This window comes from Entelurus aequoreus, linkage group LG25 (assembly GCF_033978785.1).
Source record: "Entelurus aequoreus isolate RoL-2023_Sb linkage group LG25, RoL_Eaeq_v1.1, whole genome shotgun sequence".
Classification (NCBI taxonomy): domain Eukaryota; kingdom Metazoa; phylum Chordata; class Actinopteri; order Syngnathiformes; family Syngnathidae; genus Entelurus; species Entelurus aequoreus.
In genome coordinates, this window is record NC_084755.1 from 34,756,121 (window position 1) to 34,774,918 (window position 18,798).

General features: G+C 38.0%; 1 protein-coding gene across 1 annotated transcript in view; it reads right to left on the reverse strand.

Annotated features, from left to right (window-relative positions):
- Positions 1 to 18,798, reverse strand: part of mettl22 (methyltransferase 22, Kin17 lysine) — a 38,876-nt gene that overhangs the window by 6,669 nt on the left and 13,409 nt on the right. The window contains exons 4-10 of the mRNA XM_062036365.1: positions 17,940 to 18,082; positions 13,418 to 13,458; positions 12,830 to 12,974; positions 9,413 to 9,484; positions 8,222 to 8,275; positions 5,795 to 5,875; positions 575 to 677 (exon numbers count right to left, since the gene is read on the reverse strand). Of these exons, the coding sequence (XP_061892349.1) occupies positions 575 to 677; positions 5,795 to 5,875; positions 8,222 to 8,275; positions 9,413 to 9,484; positions 12,830 to 12,974; positions 13,418 to 13,458; positions 17,940 to 18,082 (639 nt within the window). The remainder of the gene's footprint in view (positions 1 to 574; positions 678 to 5,794; positions 5,876 to 8,221; positions 8,276 to 9,412; positions 9,485 to 12,829; positions 12,975 to 13,417; positions 13,459 to 17,939; positions 18,083 to 18,798) is intronic.

Below are 18,798 nucleotides of genomic sequence, written 5' to 3' on the forward strand. Positions count from 1 at the left end.
ATGGGAAAGAATTCCACCTGAGAAGCTTCAAAAATGTGTCTCCTCAGTTCCCAAACATTTACTGAGTGTTGTTAAAAGGAAAGGCCATGTAACACAGTGGTGAACATGCCCTTTCCCAACTACTTTGGCACGTGTAGCAGCCATGAAATTCTAAGTTAATTATTTGCAAAAACATCAAATATGTTGTCTTTGTAGTGCATTCAACTGAATATGGGTTGAAAAGGATTTGCAAATCATTGTATTCCGTTTATATTTACATCTAACACAATTTCCCAACTCATATGGAAACGGGGTTTGTACTCCAGAATTGTTGTCCAGCTTCAAACTGACATGATTGTGGTTGGTGGATCAATAGGCATCTTTGGATTAGATGCTAGTGGGTATTTATTGGTTAAAATGCGTGAGAAGAATTTCACATAAACATTTGAAGACCAAAGTGTCAAAAACATGTGTACCACTATGTCGAATTATATTTAATCAACGTAAGCAAGTACTGTAGTGAAAGTGGTTTGTGAAAAAATAAAATGCAAACTACTTTGTGTTTTGAGGGTAGAAGAGTTGGCTTTCTCCTTACCTTTTCTCAATAGAGATGAAAATGGTGCAGGCATGAAAAAAGTTATTGCACAGCCTATAAAGTGTGCGAAACAGGCCATCCGTCAGATCATCATCGTAGCAAACTGATGACAAAAAACAATGAATCAGTACAATCTTTGTTAGCCAGGATTGTGATAGTATTCAAAAACTCAGAAGAGACTGAAAATACGGTGTACAATATATAGTGGAACCCGTTTATTATGATTGCCCTCGGACTGGCTGACCACGCGACTGCATAAGCAGTAGTCGACATAAACAACCTAAACCAGGGGTCGGCAACCTTTACCACTCAAAGAGCCATTTTGGCAAGTTTCACAAATTAAAGAAAGTAATGGGAGCCACAAAAAAAATTTAAAATGAAAAACACCGCATACAAAGCTTTAATGCTTTGTGCTATGTTAACCAGGGGTCTCCGACACACGTACCGGCACGCACTTTAATGTGGAAATTTGGTGTTAGTGCAGCCCACGAGTTTTGAATGAATGGCACTTGATAGCGTCATACTTGCCAACCCTCTCATTTTTCCCGGGAGACTCCCGAATATCGGAGCATGATGACACTGTATTTGGCGCCCTCTACAGTCGGCCCTAACAGTGTACCTGCTCGACCACACGTAGAATGCAATTTCAGCTTGCTCACGTAAGTGACAGCAAGGCTACTACTTCAGCAGCCACACATCTTACACTGACGGTACCAATACCCAGAATCCCATGCAGCCCTAACTCTTCCGCTCAACCAGCGCACAGAGAGGGGGGGGTTTGATGTGTGGGGGGATTTGGTGGTAGCGGGGGTGTATAATGTAGACCGGAAGAGTTAGGGCTGCATGGGATTCTGGGTAATGGTTGTGTTGTGTTTATGTTGTGTTACGGTGGGATGTTCTCCAGAAATGTGTTTTTCATTCTTTTTTGGTGTGGGTTCACAGTGTGGCGCATATTTGTAACGTAACAATGTTAAAGTTGTTTGATACGGCTACCGTCAGTGTAAGCTGTGTGGCTGATGAGTAAGTATGCTTTGCTGTCACCTGTGTGTGCAAGTAATAACAACATGCAACATGTGGCTGGACTGGCGCGCTGTATGTATATGCTATAAAGGACAATTACTGCAGTGCAATTAGAGCATGCCCTTTATTTAGTAATTAGAGTGCAAATAGGATTATTGTTTCCCTGGGAGTAATCTATGAGAGACACTGAGATCCACAATTCTCCTGGGAAAATCGGGGGAGTCGGCACGTATGTAGCTGAGCCGCATCAGAGTGGTCAAGGAGCCGCATGCGGCTCCGGAGCCGCGGGTTGCCGACCCCTGACCTAAACAAACCAAGCCATGGCTTACACTTTACATTTATTAGAGACATTGGGCCCTATTCCACACTGTGCTTAACCTCCTAAGGCCCAAGCTGGTTGTTTACATGCTTTTTTTTATTTCTCTTTGCTATTTGGGCTTATTGGACCCTAATTAGAATAAAAAATAAGAATCATCTTTTTATATGATGAACTTAGTCCATAAGTACGTGTACTTCATGTTTACTGACATGCTAATTCTTATTTTTACACCTTTTTTTTCCCAAATTCCATTGTATGTTATACTCTTCTGACACCACCAGATGGCAGTATAAGTGTCCACATAAGGGCCATAAGACCCCAATTCAGTAGTGTAGACAATTTTGGAAATAATAGCTAAAAGGTGCTGTCCACGCATGTGGCCACTCGGGCCTTTAGAGGTTAAATGAAAAAAGCTGTGAAACTGTGTGGATTCTGGCCGTGCAGCATTCTCCCCAAGTGAAAAAAGCTGTGCAACTACAAGGATTCTGGCCCACGACTGAAGACTGTCACTGTGCAACCTTCATCCAAGGTGGGGCGACCCTAAAATGCGGGCGTTCCCTGTCAAACCCGGCCTTTCGCATATTCTCCGATCGACTTCAATACTTTTGCGCACCTCTGAGGCTGGAATAAGTCCAAAGCCCTTGGAAGGTGAAACATTATATTACACTTCAAGTTTGAATACGGTGCACTAGGGGTGTAACGGTACACAAAAATGTCGGTTCGGTACGTACCTCGGTTTAGAGGTCACGGTTCGGTTCATTTTCGGTACAGTAAGAAAACAACAAAATATACATTTTTTGGTTATTTATTTACCAAATTTGTAAACAATGGCATAACATACATATACACACAGGGTCCATTGCCAGGGTTAATGTGGTCAACATATATAAAATAAAAACTAAATAAGATAAGGCTCAGAATGGTTTCTTAATAAAACCTTTCTACATATAAAGTGCTTTTTTTGATTGATTGATTGAGACTTTTATTAGTAGATTGCACAGTACAGTACATATTCCGTGCAATTGACCACTAAATGGTAACACCCGAATAAATTTTTCAACTAGTTTAAGCCGGGGTCCACGTTAATCAACATTAAACTGCCTCAAGTTGTTTCTCAGATTAAATAAAATGACAAAACTTTTCTTCTACATATAAAAAGTGCAACATTAAACAGTTTCAAGTCAACTCATCATGCTTAATTTATTACAGCATTTTGGAAGCCTGTAGTTGATTTTTATTATGTAAATGTTCTATTTTTATCAACATGTGATAGCAGGGACCCTGCCATTCAAAACTAGGCTACTGCATTACTAATGATTAATGTAACTATAGCTGAAAAAATAGTACAATAGCAATAGGAGAGACTATTCATCCCTGAACACCATGGAGTTCATGTAGGCTTTATGATGCACTTACATTATTATATCAACTATCAGAGACAGAAACTCTTCATTTAACATAATGTCCTTTTTTGCTGCCTCAACACGGCTCAATTAACACAGAAAAAGGTAAAGTGAAATAACAGACGGACAGGGCTTTGCTGTCCGTAACACACACACGCACACGCAAGCGCGCGCACACACACACACACACACACACACACACACACACCTACACTGCAAAATGAGCTAACGTTACGCTAAAAGCGAATTAGCCTTCACCTCAAGCCAGGATTGCGAGCGAGCTGAGCTGCAGTTTATATTTCTAGAACGTCAACGGGCTTATAGTGATGTTACTAGTAGTTGACTGGGAGGTGTTTATCATCATTTGAGGAGAGTCCGCTGCATTATGCTTACCTGCTAAACACCTAGATGCTCATCCCGACAAGCACTGACACCATGCGCTCTGAATACGCACTGCTGATTGGCTGTTACCGCTTTGTGTGTAACCAATCAGATGATTGTGTGGGTGGGGCAATGCTGGGTGCTGCGGAGTGCTGACAGAGACATAGGCAGTAGAAGCGGAGCAGCTTGTTAAGACTTTAGCTTTGGCGGCTACTTAATGTTTGTGTGGAAACTCGTTTGGTACACCTTCGAACCGAACCGAAACCCCCGTGCTGAAACGGTTCAATACAAATACACGTACCGTTACACCCCTACGATGCACAGTGTACACCATACATAATACAATGATAAATTACATTTCCAGAAAGCTATCTAATCTATTCTGATTACTTTAAGTAAGACACCCTGCAAACAACCTTTAAGATTAGGATAAAAGGACCATAATGCCAATCTGAATTAACTATCAAAATCAAAATCCACATCACTGTTTCGTGAGTGTGACCACAGCGGAAGGGGAACGCATGTGTATCAGCTGTGTTTAGATATCCTGGTACTAACGGCGATTCAGAGCATACGATTGCATCTGTATCGTGATCATTGAACTGTGTGACTATTTATTAGAAAATACATAAATAATGTAGGGTCTAGCAAATGATATTTTGGACAGTTAAAGGCCTACTGAAATGAAATGTTTTTATTTAAACGGGGATAGCAGATCCATTCTATGTGTCATACTTGATCATTTTGCGATATTGCCATATTTTTGCTGAAAGGATTTAGTAGAGAACAACGACGATAAAAGTCGCAACTTTTGGTCATGATAAAAAAAAAGCCTTGCCTATACCGGAAGTAGCGTGACGACACAGGAGGAAGGACTCCTCACATTTTCCCATTGTTTACACCAGCAGCGAGAGAGATTCGGACTGAGAAAGCGACGATTACCCCATTAATTTGAGTGAGGATGAAAGATTTGTGGATAAGGAAAGTGAGAGTGAAGGTCTACAGTGCAGTGCAGGACGTATCTTTTTTCGCTCTGACCCTAACTTAGGTACAAGCTGGCTCATTGGATTCCACACTTTCTCCTTTTTCTATTGTGGATCACGGATTTGTATTTTAAACCACCTCGGATACTATATCCTCTTGAAAATGAGAGTCGAGAACGTGAAATGGACATTCACAGTGACTTTTATCTCCACGACAATACATCAGCGAAGCTCTTTAGCTCCTGAGCTAACGTGATAGCATCGGGCTCAAATGCAGATAGAAACAAAATAAATAAATCCCTGACTGGAAGGATAGACAGAAGATCAACAATACTATTAAACCATGGACATGTAACTACACGGTTAATAATTACCAGCTTGGCGAAGCTTAACTATGCTGTTGCTAACGACGCCATTGAAGCTAACTTAGCAACGGGACCTCACAGAGCTATGATAAAAACATTAGCGCTCCACCTACGCCAGCCAGCCCTCATCTGCTCATCAACACCCGTGCTCACCTGCGTTCCAGCGATCGACGGAAGGACGAAGGACTTCACCCGATCATCCGTGCGGTCGGCGGCTAGCGTCGGCTAGCGCGTCTGCTATCCAAGTCAAAGTCCTCCTGGTTGTGTTGCTGCAGCCAGCCGCTAATACACCGATCCCACCTACAACTTTCTTCTTTGCAGTCTTCATTGTTCATTAAACAAATTGCAAAAGATTCACCAACACAGATGTCCAGAATACTGTGGAATTTTGAGATGAAAACAGAGCCTTTTTGTATTGAATTCAATGGGGTACCAATACTTCCGGCTCAACGATTGACGTCACGCGCATACGTCATCATATATAGACGTTTTCAACCGGAAGTTTAGCGGGAAATTTTAAATTGCACTTTATAAGTTAACCCGGCCGTATTGGCATGTGTTGCAATGTTAAGATTTCATCTTTGATATATAAACTCTCAGACTGCGTGGTCGGTAGTAGTGGCTTTCAGTAGGCCTTTAATCTCAAACTGAAACTGTGAGTTGTCACCGTCTTGCGTACAAACACATACACACATTCAAGAGACAAACACATAATATGTGACATCAGTAAAAGATTCTCTTTCACCTACCATCGGCAGCAATGATGAAGCTAGCATTGTCATGTATGTCCGCAACTTCCTCCTCTGTCCAGCTAAATTCAACATCAGAATCTATAATGAGATGAATGGAATACTTTTATTATTTAAGGTTAGAAGGACAGAAGGTACAACCGGAACTGACTTTATCATTATCTAAGCCAGGGGTGTCGACATTACTGCCCGCGGGCCAAGTGCAGCCCGACGACGTCTTCTAATTGGCCCGTGAGACGTCATGAGTATATTAAGGAATTTTGCCTGAAGGGAGATCGTGTTCATTTTAAAAGTATAACATTTTTAATGATACAATATTATCGCCATCTAGTGGACAAAACAAGTTTTTTCTGGTCAATAACCTTTTACGAAACTTTGAATGTGCAGCATTTATTTATACGACCCAATGCAAACAACCTTCCCTAGTCATGGTGCAAAAAAATAATAAATCCAACCAACACAAAATGTCAACAGACATGGCCACTGAACTTTGTGGATATTATAAAAAATGTCCATTCACCATAAACATATAAAAAATTATACCCATCCATTACAAAGCACAATGGGCAAAATGCAAAACACTCTCCAAACTTATCCATGTTTGGCGCATTTTAGCTGCTTGATATTTCTGATTGATTACAACAGTGTTTTTCAACCACACTAGTGTGCCGTGAGATACAATCTGGTGTGCTGTGGGAGATTATCTAAATTCACCTATTTGGGTTAAAAATATTTTTTGCAAACCAGTAATTATAGTCTGCGAATGATGTGTTGTTGTTGAGTGTCGGTGCTGTCTAGACCTCGGCAGAGTAACCGTGTAATACTCTTCCATATCAGTAGGTGGCAGCCGGTAGCTAATTGCTTTGTAGATGTCGGAAACAGCGGGAGGCAGCGTGCAGGTAAAAAGGTGTCTAATGCTTAAACCAAAAATAAACAAAAGGTGAGTGCCCCTAAGAAAAGGCATTGAAGCTTAGGGAGGACTATGCAGAACGAAACTAAAACTGAACTGGCTACAAAGTAAACAAAAACAGAATGCTGGACGACAGCAAAGACTTACTGCGGAGCAATGACGGCGTCCACAATGTACAGCCGAACATGACATGACAATAAACAATGTCCCCACAAAGAAGGATAAAAACAAACAAAGTAGATGCGGGAAATATCGCTCAAAGGAAGACATGAAACTGCTACAGGAAAATACCAAAATAAAGAGGAAAAGCTACCAAAATAGGAGCGCAAGACAAGAGCTAAAACACTACACACAGGAAAACAGCAAAAAACTCCAAATAAGTCAGGGTGTGATGTGACAGGTGGTGACAGTACACCTACTTTGAGACAAGAGCTATAGTGATGCATGCTTGGTTATGGTTTAAAGACATATCCAACAATTGCGACAACGACTTTTTATTGTCTACTGAGTTTCACTTTTTAGTGATTTCTGCTGGTGGTGTGCCTCTGGATTTTTCCAACGCAGAAAATGTGCCTCGGCTCAAAAAAGGTTGAAAAACACTGGATTACAAAACTTTAAGGTCCTCACAGAAATAAAGAAGGTAGAAGTCGAACTTTCACATGCCTTTAATAAGCAATTATATTAATTATATATCCATTATATTAATATAATATATATACAGTATATATATATATACAGTATATATATATATATATATATATATATATATATATATATATATACATATATATATATATATATATAAATAAACACGCACACATAAAAAAATATATATACACCGTATTTTTCGGAGTATAAGTTGCTCCGGAGTATAAGTCGCACCATCCGAAAATGCATAATAAAGAACAGATATAAGTCAGATTTTTGCGGGAAATTTATTTGATAAAATCCAACACCACGAATAGACATTTGAAAGGCAATTTAAAATAAATAAAGAATAGTGAACAACAGGCTGAATAAGTGTACGTTATATGAGGCATAAATAACCAACTGAGAACGTGCCTGGTATGTTAACGTAACATATTATGGTAAGAGTCATTCAAATAACTATAACATATAGAACATGCTATACGTTTACCAAAAAATCTGTCACTCCTAATCGCTAAATCCCATGAAATCTTATACGTCTAGTCTCTTACGTGAATGAGCTAAATAATATTACTTGATATTTTACGGTAATGTGTTAATAATTTCACACATAAGTCGCTCCTGAGTATAAGTCGCACCCCCGGCCAAACTATGAAAAAAACTGCGACTTATAGTCCGAAAAATAGTTACTTTACATGCAGTTGGCTTTCGGCCATCAACCAAATTGTTTCAGCCCAATGCGGCCCCAAAGTCAAAAAATGTGGACACCCCTGATCTAGGCAATACATATTTTATTGAGTCTTTGATAGCTGCAAGTAAAAATCAAGCCAAACTACATTTCCTTCTACTATGTTAAAATATATTCTCACCTGTACAAAGTTCTGACTTGAGCCAATCCAACTGTCGCACTTTCACTTCACCACCTTGTGGTCAGAAAAAAACATCACATTCATATTTTTGTGGGGCTTTTGTAGTGCTGTGTATACAATGACTTTCTTTTCAACTAGTGAGTCTAAAAAGCAATACTGCCATTCACGAAGACAAGAAAAGACGATGACGGATAATTTGAGAGCTCAGATGTTGGGACCAAACATTTCCAAGGGAATAACATGTAATGTAAGGTAAAACAAAATGTCAATGAACTCAAATCAAAATATTTGGCACAGATGGGTCCAACCTCAAGTGGGAATTGTACATGGTTGTCAGTAGAGATGCGAATAAATGCATTAAAATGTAATATCGGAAATTATCAGTATCGGGTTTTTTTTATTATCGGTATCGGGTTTTTATTTTTTTATTATTAAATCAACATAAAAAACACAAGATACACTTACAATTAGTGCACCAACCCAAAAAACCTCCCTCCCCCATTTACACTCATTCACACAAAAGGGTTGTTTCTTTCTGTTATTAATATTCTGGTTCCTACATTATATATCAATATATATCAATACAGTCTGCAAGGGATACAGTCCGTAAGCACACATGATTGTGCGTGCTGCTGGTCCACTAATAGTACTAACCTTTAACAGTTAATTTTACTCATTTTCATTAATTACTAGTTTCTATGTAACTGTTTTTATATTGTTTTACTTTCTTTTTATTCAAGAAAATGTTTTTAATTTATTTATCTTATTTTATTAATTTTTTTAAAAAGTACCTTATCTTCACCATACCTGGTTGTCCAAATTAGGCATAATAATGTGTTAATTCCACGACTACATATATCGGTTGACATCGGTATCGGTTGATGTCGGTATTGGTAATTAAACAGTTGGACAATATCGGAATATCGGATATCGGCAAAAAGCCATTATCGGACATCCCTAGTTGTCAGTCTCATAATAAATAATGAAAATATTGTACATTGTTCCCACCCTGTGCCTACTATATAAACAAGATACTGTGTATGACAAATTGTACCAAATCAAAGTATCAATTGAAAAGATTGTTGATTTTGGTTGGTCAAAAAAATAATTGTATACATTCGGCAGACGCTCCAGAACGACATTGCACTGTTTCATTCAAAGCTTAAAAACAGATTTTAGCCACTTTCTTACCTGCACGCTCGATCATGTTTTCATTTAATGTTATATTTTTCTGACACATGCTTAAAAGGTCCTCTCCAACATCTGCAACACAACATCAATGCATTTACTCAGAGATGTAATAGCTTTGTTGTTTATTACATCAATCCAAACAAAACTGTATCAGATTATATCGGCTTGCACCTAAAATCTCCAATATAAGCAGTCCTGCAGCGTGTTTACTTGTGCAAAGCAGTTCAGCCACTTAACATCTACCGTATTTTTCGGATTGTAAGTCGCTCTAGGGCAGGGGTATCCAAAGTGCGGCCCGGGGGCCATTTGTCATTTTTTAACGGCCCCACGGCACATTTTAAAAATACGATTGAAAACAATTAAAAACATGATAAGTGGTATAAAAGAGCAAACAGGTGAAATGTAACAAGAAAATGTCGCAATGTATACTCTAATAACACAAAGCTGCCATGCAGGATGTTTCTTTCTTCAATGTCATTATGAATTATTGACCTATTCTACCTATCTATTGACCTATGGGGACGGCGTGGCGAAGTTGGTAGAGTGGCCGTGCCAGCAATCGGAGGGTTGCTGGTTACTGGGGTTCAATCCCCACCTTCTACCATCCTAGTCACGTCCGTTGTGTCCTTGGGCAAGACACTTCACCCTTGCTCCTGATGGGTGCCGGTAGCGCCTTGCATGGCAGCTCCCTCCATCAGTGTGTGAATGTGTGTGTGAATGGGTGAATGTGGAAATACTGTCAAAGCACTTTGAGTACCTTGAAGGTAGAAAAGCGCTATACAAGTATAACCCATTTATCATTATCATTTACCTATTCAAGGCTCCAATTACGTCACATCTGAGATATTTTGGGGGAAAATGTTGCATATTTTGTGTTTGCCATATAAAAAACTGAGCTGTTTTTTAAAAAGAAGGGCCTAAAACGAACAAACGAAAAACATAAACAACAATAAAACTTATAATTGACGGATGGATCTGAATTTGATCTTGAGATTATTGTGTTAAAAGTAAACAGTAAAAAAAAAAATAGAATTTATTTTTTAACACTATAATTATTTGGATCCCCAATAATTTTTGTGTGATTTGTTTTTAAGTGTCATTGCTCAAAAAATGAATTAAATGAATTAAAATCAATGTTGTTATGAGTGATTGACCTTTTTAAGGCTCCAATTATTATATAATCTCAAATATTCCACTTAAAATTTTTATTGTGTGAAAATATTGCGTATTTTGTATTTTTTCCATAAAAAAACAGGGTTTTCTTTGACAACAAGAGCATACAACTTAAATCTTTAAAAGCGTTATATTGACAGATAGACCTAATGTTGATCTAGAGATTTAAAACTTGAATAATAATAAAAATAATAATACTGAATAATGACACATTTTTAATATTTTTTCGACCAAAACCATTTGGGGTCCCCGAGATCAAGCCTGAGTGGAGGCCTAAATGTATATTTTTTATACATATATTGTGTTGGTTTTTAAAGTAAAAAATATCAAAATGGCCCCCGCTTGCTTTGATTTTTCAGAATGCGGCCCTCAGTGGAAAAAGTTTGGACACACCTGCTCTAGAGTATAAATCGCACCGGCCGAAATTGCATAATAAAGACGGAAAAAAACATATATAAGTCGCACTAGAGTATAAGTCGCAAACTATGCAAAAAACTGCGATTTATAATCCGAAAAATACGGTAAATTGTCCTCCAATAAACACACAAGGTTTGTCTTTTTTTGTATTTTAAAGACCTAATTCACAAAAGATAAATATAGTAGGCTACAGGCTACTAGGAGCTCGCAGCTACACAACAGCTAAGCACACAATGGCGCCCAAGCTAGACACACATAATACGGGTCCTTAGCTGAACAATATTGTAGACTAAAATACATTTGTCAAGATAAACAACCATCAAATAGTTATAGTTGCATATTACTTACTGACACAAAGTCTCCAAGGTAGAAGCATAGTAGAAAATATACGGCAACAAACGTGTTTGTATCATTCAACTTACTGCATAATGAGCCTAACTTAATGTATTATTGTGGTCACTAGATCTGACAAAAAACAATTACCACTCCACTTCAACTTAAAGACAGCATAGGTCAATTCCAGATGGTTAAAAATAAATAGGTTAGTGTTTTTCAGACGTACCATAGATCTCTGAATAATTCCACTAAATCAAACTTTTTTGATTGACTTTTTCCACTACAAAATACATGTATTCATGTTTTGTGTTGATATCGGAAGTGAAAATGTTGCATCGGCATAGGGCTGGGCGATATGGCCTTTTATTAATATCTCGATATTTTTGGGCCACGTCACGATACACGATATATATCGCGATATTTTGCCTTAGCCTTGAATGAACACTTGATGCATATAATCACAGCAGTATGATGAGTCTATGTGTCTACATTAAAACATTCTTGTTCATACTTCATTAATATATGCTACTTTTAAACTTTCATGCAGAGAGGGAAATCACAACTAAGTCAATTTAGCAAAAGTGCATTTATTAAACAGTTATTAAGCAGTGGCACAAACATTCATGTCATTTCCAAAACAGAAAGTGCAAGATTGTCAGAGACATTTTAAAACAAGCTATTAGTGCACTTTTGTGCATGATGTCACTAAGATGACATATCAAAACAACACTACATTAAAGTGCACTTTCTGTACAGAACGCCACTACAATAGTTAAAAACAAATAAAGTGCACTTTTGTGCATGATGTCACACAAGATATTTCAATAACTGTCAAATAAAAATGAGCTGCATAATAGGAAATCAAATAGTGTATGTCCTTCGTTCTGTGGTAGGTTCCTGCTTCGGCATTTTGTGGGTGTGGCACCGAATGGAGATGTTGACATGCAGTTTCAAGCACTCTTCATTCTCTAGCGGGTGACTTTTCAAATGATGCTCCAAATTAGCAGTGCCGCTACTTTTTGTGGCAACGCTTTTGCCGCATAATTGTTCGACATATTCCCGCTTGAAGCCAAACCACGGCCAGACGATGCACCCCCTGCTGTTTTTCTTGGGAATTAATTCTTCCTCCATTTGTTACCAGATTCGCACCTTCTTTGTCTCGTATTACCACTCGCACCGCACCGTTAGCATCACAGCTAATGTTACCCATGTAGCTACCTCTCTGCTTTGACGTTGCACGCGTGACGTATGTAAGAAGGTGCGCTTGTTTTTTATGTCTCTGTGAGAAGGAGAGACAACAAAGAGGGAGAAACGCCTGTCGTGTAATGCCCGCAGCTAAAAGCAACTGTGTGAGAACATATACTCGAATATCACGATAGTCATTTTCTATATCGCACAGAGACAAACCCGCGATATATCGAGTATATCGATATATCGCCCAGCCCTACATCGGCACAACCAAAGTTAGTTCATTGCTTGGTGACCTTTTACCTGTACAGTAGACCCGTTTAGCTACGGTGGCCATGATGATGCTGGTTAAACCCGTTCCAGCTCCGAGGTCTACAGCTGTCGCCGCTCTGAACATGAGTGGGTTAGAGAGGAGGAAGTCAGCCATAAGGAAAGCCCCTCTCCAAACCTGACAGGACAGAGACAAAAGAGATACTTTAGTTCGAATGGAAGAGACGCTCACAAATGTTCAGCTAAGTTGTCATGACTTCAATTATGTGCTCAGTGTGGAACAAAGTTAAATTTTCCTAGCTTAATCTGAACTTTTCTAAACTTTTGTGCATTCAAAAGTTTCACTAAGGTCAACGTCTAACTGTTTGTGAGTACGGTAGTTTGTAAAATATCTACATTTAACTGGCTTTATCAGAAAAGTCTCCTGCATCCTTATTTTTTAGTAAATGGTCCTCTGCAGAAGAAGTTTGGACACCCCTAATTTACAAATAATTATCAAAAAAAAAATGCATGTGAGTTGGCACCAAAAATAATTCCATAAAGAGTAGTATATAGATATTAACATAAAATACTTGTAATTAAAGTCAGTGCAACAGAAGAATCAGACAAAGAGTTACTCACCTGTTTGCCAACATCCTCCAGGGGCGTTGCCATAGTATGCTCTGTAAAAAAATACATTTACTATTTAAAATGTTGAAACTGTACACACACTAGTTTAGTTTATTTTCTCACTTTTTGTCATAACAGAATGTACAAAACCACTTTTGAAGGAAGTCTTCAGATGTTTAATGACCTTCTGTTGAAAGCAGCCTTATATTGTACTTGCATACATCGAGTTTATTTATTTATTTATTATTTAGTTTGCGGCATACCTTGCTATTTGTGATTGATATCACTAACTTACCGGTTCATCAGTTTGTTACCATACTGGCAAAAAGTAGTTGTTGGCCAAATTGCTTCCAAACATTCAGTTAGCAACCAGTAATTTATTTTTAGGAGTGTCAACATTTACGCCAGCTGGTCATAGAACAAACTCTCTAGCAAGACAGAAGACAAAATAATCAACATGTATACTTTAAAGTAGAGATGTCCGATAATGGCTTTTTGGCCGATATCCAATATTGTCCAAATCTTAATTACCGATACCGATAGCAACCGATACCGATATATACAGTCTTTGAAATTAACACATTATTATGCCTAATTTTGTTGTGATGCCCCGCTGGATGCATTAAACAATGTAACAAGGTTTTACAAAATAAATCAACTCAAGTTATGGAAAAAAATGCCAACATGGCACTGCCATATTTATTATTGAAGTCACAAAGTGCATTATTTTTTTTAACATGCCTCAAAACAGCAGCTTGGAATTTGGGACATGCTCTCCCTGAGAGAGCATGAGGAGGTTGAGATGGGCGGGATGGAGGTGGGGGGAGGTAGGGGGTAGCGGGGGTGTATATTGTAGCGTCCCGGAAGAGTTAGTGCTGCAAGGGGTTCTGGGTATTTCTTCTGTAATGTTTATGTTGTGTTACGGTGCGGATGTTCTCCCGAAATGTGTTTGTCATTCTTGTTTGGTGTGGGTTCACAGTGTGGCGCATATTTTGTTAAGTTGTTTATACGGCTACCCTCAGTGTGACCTGTATGGCTGTTGACCAAGTATGCTTGCATTCACTTGTGTGTGTGAAAAGCCGTAGATATTATTTGACTGGGCTGGCACACAAAGGCAGTGCCTTTAAGGTTTATTGGCGCTCTGTACTTCTCCCTACGTCTGTGTACATTTTAAAAAGTCATACATTTTACTTTTTGAAACCGATACAGATAATTTTGAAACCGATACCGATAATTTCCGATATTACATTTTAAAGCATTTATCGGCCGATAATAACAGACATCTCTACTTTTAAGTAGTTTGTACACTGCTCTTGAAATGTCATTCTGCTATCTGGATATTGTGTTTTTAGTTTAAATAAAACCTTAAGGCCCGGTTTCCCGTACGGGGAAAAGGTCTTAGTTCTAAACTACATCTAATTATAACCAGGATTTACTAAAATGGCTTTCTCAGGCATGGATTGATTGATTGATTGAGACTTTTATTAGTAGGTTGCACAGTGAAGTACATATTCCGTACAATTGACCACTAAATGGTAACACCCGAATAAGTTTTTCAACTTGTTTAAGTCGGGGTCCACTTAAATTGATTCATGATACAGATATACAGTATACTATCATATATACTATCATCATAATACAGTCATCACACAAGATAATCACATTGAATTATTTACATTATTTACAATCAAGGGTGTGGAGGGTAGGATATGGACAGCAAGTAGTGGACAGAGAGAGAGAGAGAGAGAGAGAGAGAGAGAGAGAGAGAGAGAGATCAGAAGGCATAAGAAAAAGTATCTGCATTTGATTGTTTACATTTGATTATTAGCAATCCGGGGAGGGTGTTAGTTTTGGGTTGTAGCTGCCTGGAGGTGAACTTTTATTGCGGTTTTGAAGGAGGATAGAGATGCCCTTTCTTTTATACCTGTTGGGAGCGCATTCCACATTGATGTGGCATGGATTGAAATAGTCTCAGACTTGTCCTAGTTCTGAGTTAAAAAATCTAATTTTTTGAAGGGAGACCAGAGGCAATTCAAGTCTATTTTAAGACTTAAGTTAAAAACCTATCCAGATGCAGGTTTAGGAGTAAATTCTGAATGCATCACAGTACTCTGTGAATAAAGCTGAAAACACTTCTTTTTAGCGGTGCATATGACAACTGAGAGTACTTTAGCTGCACTCTTTGCATTTAACTCAATTCACAATTATTTTTATGATGATTTGTAATTCTATTAATCATTTTATGTACCGTACCTTCTTGTAATTTTATGAATCTGTTAAGCACTTTGAATGGTCTTGTGTACAATCTGCTCTATAAATAAACTTGCCTTGAAGATGGATTCCTCTGACTACTTAAATAATGCTGAAAGACAACTATCAAAAACCACCTAATTAAATTTGAAAACATGAGTTTTGTCATAGCACCAAAATTGTACTTTAAAATGGCTGTAGATTAGTAACGAATAAACCACAACAAGTAAAATAATAACAGTATTAACAATACATTTTAAATAGCAATAGTCATCCATCTATTATGTACCGCTTGTCCCTCTACAATTACCATACAAAAAACAATACAATTCAGTTTTTCTCTTTGTTTTTTATTACGTTTTTTACCGCCCCCCAAAATGGATTAACTCGCTGGAATAAAAAAGACAATATAACATACATACATAAACGTGGATGCATGTGAAAAAGTGCAATATATTTATCTGTACTGTAACCTATTTATTTATTTATATATGCACCTTATTGCTTTTTTATCCTGCAATACCATGAGCTTATGTAACGAAATTTCGTTCTTATCTGTACTGTAAAGTTCAAATTTGAATGACAATAAAAAAGGAAGTCTAAGTTTGAGTCTCTAGTCTAAGTCTTTTACACATATTTTACCACTAAATAATGTGTGTTTTTTGTGTCCAAAAAAAATTAATAAAATGTTTGTTAATGAAATGCAAAAATCTTCACATTTATTGGTGCAATACATCTTTGGACAATTTTGACCAATATTTTAGGTCAAAGCATAATACACCCGCAAATGTATCAGTAAGTCCTTCAAGTACATTATGCTTGCGTAAGGTACTTTTTTGAAAGCTTTATTTTGTCCGCGCAGTCAGACTGGATGTGGCGCACCGTGCTATTATTGTAAAAGGAGGAAGTGTGCTGTGCTTTTGTTGTCAGCTTGACAAGTAATTAGGCAACTTCAGGCTCTAAGAAAAAGAGTTGTGACTGTTGTGTGTATATTGTTGTCAAATAAATAGTCATGGTGACATCCCAAACTTTTAGTAGGCATGATATTTTTTTCATTCATTCGCTCATCATCTGTTTTATCGTTACAAGCTCATGAGTTTGCATGTACGTTGCGCGGCCCATCAATAGTTTTTTTTTTTTAGATTTTTATAGTTTTATGATCATGAAAAGCCACGATTGAAATTAAAATCAGATTTTTTTGGATGTATTTTAAAGGTATTTAGAGGCAGAATGGATTGATTCCATTAGCTGCGTTGGTAGCCACCTAAAACGAGCCACAATTATTACAAGTTAGAATGCAAAAAACAAAACAAAAAACTTGTATCTTCTTGTCTCTCATAAGGATTGGGAACGATAGGAAAAATTCCCCCAAAAAGTGCAGTTTCCTTTTAAACTAAATTAATTTAAGCTCTGAAGGTGAAATTGCCTTCACTCATAAGTATTTTTGCCATAACAAAATGAAACACAAATAATGAAATAGATACTCAATGTATTAAATCTGAAAAAATCCACATCCAGCCTCATTGTAAATAATGTCATTTAAAAGGATAGAACATTTTGACAGTCTTATGTTTAATTGTGCAAACCATCACAAGACAAGTGGACCAAGAGAACACCTAAAGTTGAACTATGCCTATTGTCAGAAAAATTGTATGTAAATTAAAAAACTTTCCGTTCTCCGAGTTCCCAATGAAGAGACAAGAGGCTGTCTTTGTTGCACCAAGCAAAGGCTTGGAAAATTCCATTGTGTACGATGGGAGGAGACGGGATGGGGGTTATCTATTGTGATCAAAGACTTGCCCAAGATGAATCCAGGACCAGCCCAAGCCATCTTTTTCTTTTGTGTTAATGTGACCGAAAACAATGACTGTTTACATACTCCCCATTCCTTTAGAAACAGCTGTTGTTGTGTAAACAGGGAAAGTCCCAATAAAAAGAGGTGGCGTACAATCTTTCGCCAGAGCGTGGGTGACACTGTAAGAGGTTACAGGTTGACACGTTTCTCCTCAATTGAGCAAAATTGATTCTTTGCTTCTTGTCTTGTTTAGTAGACGTCATCAGTGTTTGAACCTGACACCCATAAGTGAACTCTTGTAGGTCAATGTCCATGTCATTGTTTCTTTAATCTTGCCTTTCTATACAGTTTCAATGTAATGTATTGAAAGTACAGTATCAGCATCATTTTCTACCCACAATCTACCCTTAATCGCTGTATCTTATACACTTAAAACATTTCACTCTATTTTTTTGCTCTTACAAAGCTCTATGTAAGTTTGATACTTACCGATTCGTATAAAGTCATCACAGCCGTCATCAGCTTCATCGTCTGTATCAAATTCTTGTAGTAGAGTTGACACGTTTGACTGTTTTAGAATGACAGGACAGATAACGTCTCGGTGGCACTCTTCTGTACTTTTCTTCCTCGGTCTGAGAAGATGCAAAAGAGTTTGTGATGCATTTTCTGAAGTCCTTTGTATCATCATTGTGATGGACATGTTACTTAGCATAATGAAACATACTTCAGAAGAATCAAATACATTCATAACATGTGTACAATCATTTGGGAAATGACTTTATAAATAGAAATGAGATGTCTCCTCAAGCCAAACTTATTATAATACATAATGTACTGCCATACAGTGGGGAAACTAAGTATTTGATCTAGTAAATTCACTCATATAAATTGAGATTAGGAGTACTTTATTAAAGGGGAACTGCACTTTTTGGGAGGAGATTATGCCGATCCTTCACAATCGTTATGGAAGACATGACGATGAATAGGGTTGGGTATCGAGTATCGATTGGAACCGGGACTAACATTCCGATTCTCGTTCAAAAGTTTAAATTTCGATTCCTATTTTCGATGCTGTCACGCCAATTTAGTCCGCCGACCGGAAAAAAATATGTCCGCCGAACCGGAAGAAGAAGCCGCTGAACACCAACGAAGAAGCGCCCACCGCCGGAAGTGTTAGCATAGCCGAGCGAGTCAGTCAAGCTCAAGCATGGATAGCGGGCCTGGGCGTGGGCGTCTCCTATTTATGCGTTCAAGCTTCTTCCACACCCAGCGAACGTGTATTTTCCACAGCAGGAGACACTATCTGTCCAGAACGCTCACGCATCCTGCCTGAGAAGGCGGATATGGT